At 39.5% G+C, this 13,434-nt stretch overlaps 1 protein-coding gene across 1 annotated transcript in view; it reads right to left on the bottom strand.

Moving 5' to 3' along the window:
* The window catches only part of alk (ALK receptor tyrosine kinase), a 369,356-nt gene that overhangs the window by 207,832 nt on the left and 148,090 nt on the right, over nucleotides 1-13,434 (bottom strand). The window contains exon 2 of the mRNA XM_067614871.1: nucleotides 1,068-1,178. Within this exon, the coding sequence (XP_067470972.1) occupies nucleotides 1,068-1,074 (7 nt within the window). The 5' untranslated portion in view covers nucleotides 1,075-1,178. The remainder of the gene's footprint in view (nucleotides 1-1,067; nucleotides 1,179-13,434) is intronic.

A 13,434-nucleotide genomic window follows, 5' to 3' on the forward strand; every position in this document is an offset into this window, starting at 1 on the left:
CTCAATTCAAAATCCATTCTTAACTCCAAATCGATTCTCAGTTCAGTGACCTGTTTTCAGGTTCTTACTCCAGTGCCAAACCACACATTTCTTTAAATACACTGAAATGCAATATGAAACATAACTGGAAGTTAAAATAACTGGTCTCGATGAAGGTCACTGTCTGACGAATAAAAAGAAGCTGAGAAATGTGTGTGGAGGTATGCAGCTTTTTTGTTTATAAAAATTGTCTGCATAGCATATCACAGTCTTCAGTATGTGTAAGAAACAATGAACAACAACATGACTGACTGCCTAAATGTCTTTTGTAAAACAGCATTTGCTGTAAGTTATGTGTGCTGGAGTAAATGTGAAGTGTTCTGCTGTGCTGGTGTGTTATGTCAGTGAAAACTCTCTCTGCTGCAACACTAGTAACAGGTAAACAAATTGTTATCCACGACTCTGTACAGCTGCAGGTCTTTTAAAATGAAACAGACTGTTGACCGAGGTGTTTTCTTGGCCTGTTCAGAGTCAGCTGGAAATTTAATAAAGTGCTGCAGTGTGTGTTGGTCAGAGTTTTCTTGCTCCGCTTCTCTAACGTTCATCTGCTGCTGATGACATATAAAATATTAACAGAATACTTAATTTGTGTTTTGTAAAGCTATTTATAAAGTTATTACATCCAAAATATGCTCGCCTTCTTTGAGGATGAATTACAAGATAACTATCTGCACTGTACCCTTGTGTTTTAGTTCTGCCTTTTTTAATTATATCAAAATAATTTTATTAACAATGTAAAAACAACTGAATTGATTCAGTATCATAGAGGGTGCCAATTGTGATTCTTTTGTGGATTTAGTTTTTCTCTGGGGCCTTGAGTGGGTCACGAGCAGGCTGATCCATAGTAACACAGTTTTGTGACGATGCCAGGGCTGATGGTAGAGGGCAGGTGAGACAGAGACGCTTATGTGTGCTGATGGAGAGCTGATGCCAGGTGTCGTGACCAATTGGGAGCAAAGGATCTTTGGGGGACAGAGGTGTCTGAGCCTGTCCATCTGTCTGAGCAGGGCTGACAACGTTCCACTCACCTGACATGGGTATCGAGTCGTTGGGAAAGCTCAGATCGTCCTCGGCTACCCAGGAGAAGCTCCAGTACCCTCTAGGAATGCCAGCAGCAGCCCTGCCAGCCAATGGTTCACCTGCAAAAACAGGAAAATCCACATCTTACTTTCAGAGCACGTGTCACAAAATGTCTTGCAGGAGACAGAAAGAAAGAGGAATTAAAATCAGTATTAAAATGTGTAGGCATTCATTTAAATAAGTATTGCTTCCTTCTGTGTTGATTTGAGCTGGCTGGTTGCAATTGATTTGGCATCCACGATGAAGTCCCCTTTATTTGGTAGTCCAGCTCATTAATGGCTCCACTATTCAATGTTGTTGTATGATCTTAAATGCAAAGCCCTTCCCACTGGCAGCTTTACTATCTGACAAACGAGGAAGCGCTTGGCAGCACTTTGCTCTTAATGGAGAGCGACAAAGCGATAGGCCAGCTGTAATTGGAATTTCTGCAATAATATTGAAATATAGTGTGGTATCTCACATTACTACTAAAAACACGATCAACTTCAGTCATTGTTAAATTAAAAGTCCATGGGCCCATATGAATTGGTTATTGGATATCGATAGGTATAATTACCAGAAGAGGAGTTTGTCTGATTTTGTTTGACTCTGTCTTCACCCTCTAAACTCTGAGACTAATTATCGCAAGATCGAACAAAAGTCTGTTACTGTAAAGTAGAGGGAACAACTTTCTTTTACACTTCTTGTACCCCCACCTCCCCACACTGCCATCACACACACACACACACACCACACAGCATCTCAGTTTGTCCTTAGTCCATGGATAATTAGTACAAAGTCACAGACCAGTACACCACTGCCTGGGAAGGAGACTCCTGCATAAATCCTGTAGTCATTTCAAATGAGCCTTAAAGAGCGATTGATCGTAAACGCTGCCTTTCATGGCGCTGAACAGAGAGAGGATTTTGGTTTCGACCAAAGAAGACACACACGATTCAAGTTATATTCTCCCCCGGCATGACTTCCACTGGCATAGCAGATCACATGAAGATGATTTGGGTGGTTTTTTTTCTAAAGGCCTCTCCATTGGTTATTTTCTACTTTGCTAGCAACTAACATTTGCCTCCTATATCTGTTTAACCGCAGCAGATTCAAGTACAAATGCACTTAGCAACCATATTTGCATGATTATCATATTTCTGCTGTTGTTTCTCTGTAGATACAAAATCAACGTCTCCAAATCAGAAGAATGTGGTTGAGTAGCCAGCATTTCAGTGAAATATGCACCTTGTTTGAGATGAAATCCTTTATCCTGCACAGTACACATGGATGGCTGTCTGCTTTAGGTGTTACTGTCTGCTGTAACATGAAATGATGTCTCTGAAAATAGCAATGACAGCTTGTGTCTTTTTATGCCATAATGGATTGGCTAAGAACAAAACGACATTCACCAGATGGAAGAAGGGTCAAGCACAATATCTGTGTGTTTTGCTAAGCACCAAAATAGATGAGAGACAAGTATCAATCAATAAAAAGTAAACATGGCTTGTACAACTGAGGCATAGAAAAAGAAAAGAATGAAAATGAGCTGCGCTACTTATCAGCTTATTCCTCAGCCTATAAATGAGCCGTTTGTAGTTTGGCTGTGAGTTTTCGAAGGACAGGCAAGATCCCCTTTGAGATCCCCTTGAAATCAGGCGAGATCCCCTTTAAAATAAAGTTTGTCCTCATCAGAAGTTGTTGCTTGAGTGGAAGACTGGATGAGCCTTCTGAAAGCAGACATAAGTGTTTTCTGTTGGGACCGTTTTCCATCCGAAATATGGCCATTTGGGAAAAGTTGCTGTGGGGGAAACTGGCTGGCTGGTTGAATACTGGCGAGCTGGCAGGCAGATGCTGGAGCTGGCAGGCTGGTTGGCTGTCTGGCTGTCTGATAGCTGTAGAGGCTGGCTGAGGGGCTTTCAGACAAACCGATAAGCCGCTGGGGGAGCTGACTGGCTGGCTGAGTTAGACTGGTGTGAGAGGTGGCTAGCTGTCTGTCTGACTGACTGACAGCTGGCTGGGTGAGTGCTGTAGGGCTGAGTGGCTATCATAGGAGTGATATTTCTGGCTGTTTGTGGGGTTGGTTGGCAATATGTCCTGATATTAGATGATTTTGCCCTGTACTCTATGATCCGGTCAAAAAGGCCTGAGGCGGTGACATGGCTATCTTGCAAAGCACTGACCCAACTTCTTTTCTCTTTTCCTTCTATTTTTTAATATGTGAATAACAGGTGAATTGGAGCAGCACCAGCTATGATGCAGGTGTTTTGCAAGACTATGTTGGTAAAGAGGGAGCTCGGTCTCAACATAAAGTTCTTGCTCTATCAGTCTATGTTCCAAACCTCACCTATTGAATAACATAATTAAATAGCAGATACAAGCAGTCTCTCAGTTGTTCTATGGGCTCAACCTTAAGGGCAGGTTGAGGAGATTAGACATCTGGAGCTCAGAGAGAGCCATCTACACATAAAGAATTAGCCAGGTAAGGTAGCTCCGGTGTCTGATACCTCCTGGACATCTCCCTGTGATGCTATTTTAAGCATGTCCAAAAGGTAGGAGGCACCAGGGCAGACCCATAACATGCTGGAGGCATTACATACTGTACCCTGGCTGGCCTGGAAATGCCTCGGAATGAGCAACGGGATGCAGCTGGGAAGCTTGAAGCCCACTGCTTCTACCACCTGGGCACGCAGTGGAAAATGGATGAATGTATGTATTTGCATTCAAATTGGATTCAATATTTTGTGATGAATTATTACTGCTGACAACAAACAATCAAAGAAATACAAAGAAAAAAAATAGGTAACTGCAGTTGACTTTTGACAACAATCATACATAAGTACAAGCATAATAATATATGTTTTCAAACCAGGGGAAATTTGATTTGATGGCCTTGTGCATCTCACAGCAGAGTATAATGATGAAGATTTGGTTGAAGAGTTTCTCGTTGTATAGTCTAACATACAAACATACTATGAGTTGGAGGCAGTAATACACTTTTGTATGTGACAAATTAGCTTAATTTCTTGTAATAGGCTGATAGTCTACTGGGGATGTATCATGTCTAACTGGCTGTGAAATATCAAAGTCCTTCCTGATGTGAAATAAAGCTCTACTCTAAATCAAGTTTGCTTTCACAAGCTCATTCAAAATATGAATGTTTTCATGCCTGAGGTCTAATCAGGCAGAATTGGGTTTACATGCAAAATCAAGTTATAGTTTGGGCTAAGCTCCAACTAACCACTAATAATAATAACAGTGGAAATCACATAAATCTATTGAATCTTATGGGATAAAAATCAGGATGTCATATAATTTCATATAATGTAAATAAAGGGATTGGTGTGGTGCATTCTTGTTTCCACAGATGAATCCAATTTATTAGGAGTACTTAACTGATCAGCATTCCAGCCCAATAACATTATTGAACACCAGACACATCGGCAGAACCACATATTTGCTTTTTACTACAAACGTTTTGGTGCTTACATTACCCACAATGTGACTTGATTTGATTCACTCAACCGTACAGATTCAGGTGTGTTATGCTAGTTGTGGGTAATGTAACCTGGAGCTGCTAGTCTCAAGCAGAGATGAGGATTTTATTTATTTGTTTATTTTATTTTATACACCTGGTGACACAAACAGAAGGAAAGAAAAAAAATCATCCATATATACACACACATATGCACACAAATATTTATACGTACATACATACATTCATACATGCATACAGATATACATCCACTTATATACATTTAAGCAACAGAGGTGTTAATTATACTAACTAAAGATAACCAACCAAGGAGAAAAGGCAAGAGAGAGGTGTGTGTGTGTGTCTACTCCTCTTCTAAGACGTGTGCACTGACTATATCTATATGTTTATTTCTTTTCCTGATCTGCCTCTGTCTTTTTTGTTCATTCTTTTGTTAATCTGGGTTTAAGTAATTTCATAAATGATTTGACATCTCATCCACTTAAACCGACGTCTTTTATACTCTCTCTCTTCATTTCTAACTCATTAACTTATTCTCTTCATTTCTGAGACTTCCTGTATCGTTACTCTCCATCTTTGAACTGAGGCTTTGAGCTAATAGTTATTTGCTTCAGGGCTGTGATTCTCAGTATTCTTTATATGTACTGGTCCATTTCCCGCATTAGCTCTGGTGGTGATTTTCCAAGAATAATATGTATAGAGTTAATTGTTTTTTTCATATTTTAATTACTCATGATACCCATTAAAACTGAATGCCGAAATGACTTTAAAACAGAACAAAAAAAGAAAATGTGTGAATGGTTTGCCTTTGTCTCGCCACATTTTCTCCGGTTTTTCTGACAGTGATCGATTGCATTAAATTATTAGGCAAGAACCTTTTAAAAACAAAACTGCTGGTCTCTATTTATTATATTTGGCATTGTTTCTTTTAAGTTCTCTGCTATTATTGAAGATAATGTTTTTTCATATGAGTTTAATAGTGATACTGGCTTGTATGATGAGTTAAATCCTTGCCCCCTTTAGGGATGACTGTCATTACTGATGAGTTCCAGGATGGTGCCCAGGTTCCCCAATGCAAAATGATAGACTTTCTGTAGGACTGGTGTCAGTAATGTCCTCAACTCTTAGTAAAAATCATTTCATCTTCTCCTGGAGTCTGAAGTTTCTTTACCTGTCTTGATATTTCATCTATGAGGGATGTATTCTGGTGTGAGGAGGCTTGTTTTAGTTTCATTTTTCCAAGATACTTTTCCATTTCTGTTATATCAATATTCCCTAATTCCTGCTTATATACATTCTCATAAAACTCTGCAAATGTCTCCACTATCTCCTCTTTTTCACTTGTAATTTTACTACTATCATCTTTTAATTTAGTAATGTAGGATTTACAAGTTTGCTTCTTAAGTTTATGCCAGAACTTTAATTGAGTTTGGTCCTCCGTCGTATTACTTTTGTTTTGTAATTATAAGGGATCTCTCTATTTCTCTTCTCAACAGTTTATGTAGTTCAGAGCGTTTCTTTTTTAGTCGTGTGGTAATAGCGGTGTTGGGGTCAAATTTGTGCTTATCCTCCAGGAGTTTCATTTGTAATTCAAGCTCCTTTTTAACCAGCACCCGCTGACTTTTCTTTGCAGATGCGTAAGCTATTATTTCTCTTCTTAATATAGCTTTTGCTCCTTCCCATTAGGTGAACTCGTTGAGTTCCCCTGTGTCGTTTAGTTCAAAGTAGTCATTAATGCATTTCTTCTTATTTTTTCTTTAAACTTCAAATAGGAGGAGGGAATAGTTCATTCTCCACAGATGTTTCCTTTTTTTTTTTTTAGAATTTTGTTTCACCTTTAGGGTAACGGTTGCATGATCTGATAGTCATTGTTTCAATAATGCATGACTAATAAATGAAATATCTCTTTTAAGCATAAAGAAGTAATCCAATCTACTGTAAGCTGAATGTCTTTAGTTGTTGGATGTAATGTTCTGTCTCTGCACATGTTCCTCTTAGTATTGTAGCTGCGTTCTCTGCTTTATGTGTTCCAGCTGTTGAGTCTGAACTGGGGTTAAGGACTGACCAATGATAATTATTCTTTTCTCTTGTGTCATTATTAACTATCCTTTGAGTCATGAATTCAGGCCCTTCATCTTGGGGATAGCAAATATTTATCAGAGATACTTCAGTTGACTCTATTTTTCCCACGACCAAAATAAATCTCCCTTCCTCATCCTGTATACAACTCATCTTTTCAAAAGGAATATGAGTTTTTAGAGGGTTTTTGAGCTACATGAGGATGAAAATATTTGTGCATTTTTTATTGTATTTAGCTTTTTATGTTCTTCTTGCATCAAATGAGTTTCTTGGTGAAACACTATATTTCCCTTTTCTTTTATCAGAGGCCGCTAACATTTTTAGAAATAATGTTCAAGTTACTCATCAAATATATTGTGTATGTATTATATTGTCCTGGGTATATGCATGATCTTAGGTGTTTGCTTCCTGTATCATTTAGTGAATCTATTTGTTCTGCTTCGAGGAGTGTAGATAGGATATAATCAACATAAAAGGGGGTGAAGACAACCCCAACCCAAATTAAATGCATAATAAGTGCAAAATGTGACTTCCTGATTTGCCACCTTAATGCTTGGGTGGCTCACTCTACTTGTCCATGCGTTCCTCGTCGTACGGTTAATCTCAGCTAATTTTGAGGACATTTTTGATAAATTGGTGTGGGTACATCATCAACTTTCTAAATTCTACTTTTACAGTCTTAAATCCCAACAGATAATATTCCAACACAACACAACAAAGACATATTTCTTTTTTTTAAATAATATATCCATTTGATTCCTCTGTTTCTTTCGGTTTGTAATAATATCATTCAAAATGTATTTATGGAAAACATTATTTTCTGGCACCCGCAAATGCATGTGCATAACAAACACATACACTCCAGTGCACACAGTCACTCCTCCATGTACGAATTCACCACTACAGAGGAGAGTTAACTCATCCCAGTGAACAGTCTGATTGTGTCCCGCCCACACGCTGAAATCCCTCGAACGCTTAGTGAATTCATCAATGAGGCTTGACTCAACCTGTCACTTAAACACGTCTATGGGTGAACATACGTCTCTCTCAGTTCAGTCCTATATACATCTCTCTGTCTCTTTTTGACTCTCTCACACCCCAAATCTGTTTTTTTGGATTGAATTGGAGTGTTGCCTGCAAAACTCTTAAAAAATATGGGCCACTAAAGCTCACAAGGTGGGAGAGGAACAAACACTTTTGAGTTGACAGTGGTGCGCATGATGTATGTGGTGCTTGTGCGCTTTGTTCCAGGACAGTGCAATGATCCGGAAATAAAGCCAATTACTCATAAAAAGAGGAGTACAGGTAGTGGATCTGTAGCTCAGGTATTACTGGTGACTGGTGGCGTCTTCTCTGCAATCTGAAATGTTTTCACTCAGGCTAAACAGACTTTTCTAATTTGTTGGTGATAGCTTTTTCGCCATGTGTTTCCGCACGTTGCCAGGGTGAGAAGGTCAAGCTTAACAGAGACGTTTGTAAATGTAATGAAACACATCAAGCCATTATAGAGAGCTGCCAAGTCTCATGCTTTGACCGTGAGACTCACGCCCGGGAGCAAATCTCACTCCAAGCTGAAGTCAAATCTTGGCAGCTCTGCCATTACAGCTAATTGAAAGGGAAATGAGGAAGCCGCACGTTCACGTTACTGGATTTTCCTACTCCTTGGCCTCCTGCATCACAATTGTCCTCTTCTTTTTACCCATTAATTAAAGATTTACCTTGGGATACATACATTACTGCCTAAATAAATTGATTACCTGTCCGGCCCAGTGACACGTCATTAAATGCTCGTCAAAGTCTGCCAGCACCACATCAGGCAGCTGAGGCCTGGAATTGGCTGCTCTCTCCCTGCTACAAAAGGCCGCATTGATTTCCATCAGAGGAGCCCTCATGTCCACTAAGCACTCCGACTTTCATTAAGACCTTCACAGAATTCCACGCACGTTGCTCCACAGCCCCAGAGAGCGCACGTGCGTGTGTGTGTGTGTGTGTGTGTACACAGTCAGTCATTCGCACACACACACTGTTCACCTGATCACACTCCTCGCTGGAGAACTCTACCAACAGAGCCGAGGCGGCAGTCACCACTTCTCCAATTAAACAGTCTTTAAACAAGAGTATGGTGACAATAAATAATTCATAAATGTCTCATCTGCACTAATAGATGTGTCAAGTTTTTTTTCTGGGGCTTAAGTCTCGTTCTAACGACTAGCATCCAAGGTCAAACGGGGTTAAATGGAGAAGGCAGATTTAAAGTGTTCATGTTAATATGCCACCTACCGCGCTTGTTGTTAGCTTTAAGTGGGGGGGATGAGTTGATTCTAAGAGGCTTTCTGCGTTTGTCATAAGATGTTGCTACATGAATCTTTTTGGCATAAACCCTGTCTTGTAAACAAGTGGGGATTTTTGGTTCAACTGTAGGACCGTAGGAGCTTATTAACTCAAGTGCTGCCCATTAAAAACTTGACTTAAGGCTTAAAATAATGCAGTTTTTACTCTGCGGAAAGAGGTCATCTCGGCAGGCTCAATTCTCCCTCTTGGATAGCTGTCGCTAAATTTTAAAGGCAGGATGACAGCGTGGATTACAACCTGCGGGGAGGCGGAATGGCTGATATAACGAGGGGGCAAAGTTGGAAAGAGAAGATACAGTGAGTCTAACAGAACACAACATTTAATACTGTAAATGTGCTGCTGCGGTGGTAGAGAGGTCATCTGAGTGGTTACACCGGATAAGCATCTTTTTTGCTACGGAGCAGCTACTGTAAATGAGCTGGTAATGATCAAAACTTTCAGTCACTTTCACACAACATATGATGAAATACCAGCTTCGCCAAGCAGCAAACCCTGAAAAACCATCAGAGCAATGCCTTCTGACAGCACTTATGAGGCTCCCCATCGGTAATGTATGTTTATTTGACATGTATACCCCGGAATTCAGAGTAAGATCAAGCACTGCTTTGTCTCACAAGTCGAACACTAAATGATTTTATCAAAAGAAATGGATCATAAGGCTTCAGTCTCAAACCATTATCCGGGGGAAGAAAGGCCTGCAGTGACAATGAAGATGTCAACTGGGCTTCACTGATGCTCATTAAAGAAAAATGATTTTTTTCTGTTGTACAATGATGCATCTTTTTTTTGTTTGAAGCTCTCAAACAAACAGAAACACCTCTAAGGATAGCAGGCAGCCAGGCATTTACAAATAATGCATAAAAATAACTCATTCACAGATAAAGAGAGATATCTAAAGTCGCAGCTTCAAAAGTTCTCCGGTCTCATTTGCTATGCTAGTTTGTGGCCACGGGGCGTCTGATTTAGTGATGGAAACACAAAATTAATCAATTATGTAAGATGCCTCCCGTTTTTTTACGCATATGTTTGTTGTGAATGGCCCATTTCCTTTTCTAAGTGTGCAGAGATCTCACAAATATTAGTCTCCTCGCATTCATTTAGGCCCTAGCACCACCTCAGAGGCAAAGTATGTTGTGATACGCCGAGTCACACTAACAGCATGCTCAGAATTCTTCTTTTCACCGGTGACACAATGATGGCGGCTTCTGGCAAACGTCTCTTGTGTGCTGGCGCCGACCAGATGGTGTGGAGATGTCAATGTAAGACTACTGCTTTAACAAAGCCATAGTTAAAGCCACAGCATCATGTCACCTGTAATTATCAGTGTAATTATCTATTTATATACTGTATATACACACATACAATACATATGTGTGTACATACAGCACTGTGCAAAAGTTTTAGGCACTTTAGATGTTTAGATTCTTCTCCTTTATGCAATATCATCAGGGAGGCGTCTGATTCAGCAGCATGACAACGACCCCAGACATCCAGCCAGAGTCATTAAGAACTATCTTCAGTGACAAGAAGAACCAAGAGTCCTGCAGCAGATGGTTTGGCCGCCACAAAACCCTGATCTCAACATCATGGAGTCAGTCTGGGATCACATGAAGAGACAGAAGCAACTGAGATGCCAAAATCCACAGAAGAATTTTGGCAACTTCTCCAAGATGCAGGAACAACCTACTTGATAAGGACCTTGAAAAACTGTGTGTAGGTGTAGTGAGGAGAACTGCTGCTGTTTTAAAGGCAAAGCTGCTCACATCAGATATTGATTTCATTTAGGCTTCTTCTACTTTCTTCTAGTACTTTTGCTTGTTGTATTTTGGCTATAATCTGATAAATACTTGTGTGCTTTTAGTAAAAGTATTTCTACTCTGTGGTACTGTGGTATTGCTACTTTTACTCAACTAAAGAATCTGAGTACTTCTCCCACCACTGGATAATATATACTGTATACCATTTTAAGAAATATTCTGAATAAAAAATACATATATAGATATTAAGGTCCTTTATAGTCTACCTGATATTAAAATCATGACACATACATTATAATACTGAATGTATTGTTATGGTTTTGCTCCCATTGAGAAGCTCCACCTAGCAAATCAATATTTGTTTGCACTGACCACCTGCAAGTCTGCAGCACGTAATGTTTAAGTGACAACAGTGTGACTGAAAACATTTCCTAAACAATTAAGTGGAAATCAGACTGATTTGGTTCACTTCTGCTAACAAAGTAATCTCCATTCTTCTTCCATCCTGATAGCACATGCTGGGTCTATAAACATTCAGGTTTGAAATGTAATGGCTCACATGGACACCCGTCCTCACAAGAAAAACAACAGTTCAGGTTTAAAATTCAGACGGCAAAAACAACCTATAGTTACGTTTACGCCATCTAGTGGCCGTAGTAATTATGACCTGAGGAAGTGATGCAGTTCGGATGACGTCAATATACGGTAACAATTTGCTTAATTTTTGGTGGATGGCTCGGTAGTTAAATAGCAAAAAGTGGACTTAACTGCAGGAGAACTTGTTCGCTTCTGTTTTCAAACACCAGTCAGGATTTTTTTTTAAAAAACCATAACGTGGTGTTTACTCTTGCCATGACGACAAAGGTTGTGTAACTTTAAGGAAGTAGAAACCACATTTCAAGTGATCATTTTAACCCAAAACATGATCTTTTCCTATCCCTAACCAAGTAGTTTTTGTGCCTAAACCTAACCAGACCTAAACCACAGCGTTGTCACGTCATAAAACATTATTATTTAACAGTGATGTAACAGTTTTGGAAAGTGGCATATTACGCTCCTATAGGTCATTCTGGAGCGCAGCTACAATCAACCTATGTGGTAGTTAAATTATGAGGTTGTGTTGGAAGAAACTAAAGGGGAAATTTACTTTTGGAAGCTGCTATATAACACAAATCATCATCAGTTCATCATCTCTTCTTTGACTTCAAAGTGTTTGACCATGATGTTAGGGTGTTTGTTTAGTTACATCATCAAAGCACCAACCGAGCAAGATCCGAATTGGTCTTTCTCAATGACTGAGGCATTGATTACTTTTGTAGCTCCTCTATTGCCCAAGAGAGAACTAACATGTTGCTGTGTGTGAGTATAATGAACTGGCTAGTTTGATATTTCATGCACATATAAATCATTCATCAAAGAGCAACTTTCAAAGCTCACTCTGAGCACAAGAGGTGATAATCATAAAGGTGAAATTACTGTGGTTTCCAGTGGCTCGCACTGACTGAGCTATTACCACTTTCTGGGGCACAAGATCAGAAACACTTATGCTATGAGAGTGGAATAAAATGACAATAGAAAGTTACACAGACTCAGACATCAGAACACTTTACTTTCTAGTTGTACTTTGTGCATGCTGATGCTGAGGTAAATATAACAGCATTGCGGAACAATGTAGCACTGCACCGCTCCTGCCTCTCACCTCACCACTGCCCAGGTAATGCTCCTCATAGCTCACTACAGAGGCTGTTTGGAAAATCTCCCAGCAACCAAATAAGAATGAACGTCAAACACACACACACACACACACGCTCCTAGACGACAAATGGAAATATTCTATTATATGAGTCTTCTTCAGTTCTCTGCCTTTGTCTTTCTTTGTCTGTGAAACAGCTGACAGGAAGCCTTAATTACAGAACCACATTAACTTTATCCGCAGCCACCAGCCAGCTGATTACAGTGTGGACATCTATGAACTTTAAGATATTAAATGCAAGCCATGAAATCTGTGATAAACACTCTCCTTGTTGTGAGAATGAATACTTCTAAAGGTATTTTAGATCATAATCACTGAGAATTCCTCTGCAGCTTCACACTGGTACAAGGCTAACAGTCACAACACATTGACTACACATTAAAACACAAATACAACCTCCATACAGCGCGCTCTACGCTTATTAACCGACTGATTAGAACTAATTAATCATTAAACAGCCATATGGCCTCAGTTTCCAACAGATATGCAATCTAACTGTAGCTGCTGTGTAAATCACCTGCACTATGAGCAAAAAAAAACATGTTCACTCATGGACGAACAAAGAAGATATAGAGGACAAAAGTGCAGATGTTGCTAAACTTAGATACTTCGGAGCTTAAGTTCCTTAAAGGATAGCTTTGGGTTTTTTTTCAAGTCTGTTTTAATACAATACTAACGAGCCAATATATTCGTGGAAATGGGTTTTGTTCACTGTAACGATTCCTACTCTTCATACTTACCCTGAAGCTATTCTCTCAAAACATAACTACAGTGTAGAAAAAAATGGGGGACAAAATCCACAGTCCTAGTTGTGGAAAGCAAAATCACATTCTGAAGTTCAGCTGAAGCTAAAATGAGGCCTAAGCTGAGTCAGCAAAATTGAGTCAGTCCTCTAATGT

This window comes from Thunnus thynnus, chromosome 16 (assembly GCF_963924715.1).
Source record: "Thunnus thynnus chromosome 16, fThuThy2.1, whole genome shotgun sequence".
Lineage (NCBI taxonomy): Eukaryota > Metazoa > Chordata > Actinopteri > Scombriformes > Scombridae > Thunnus > Thunnus thynnus.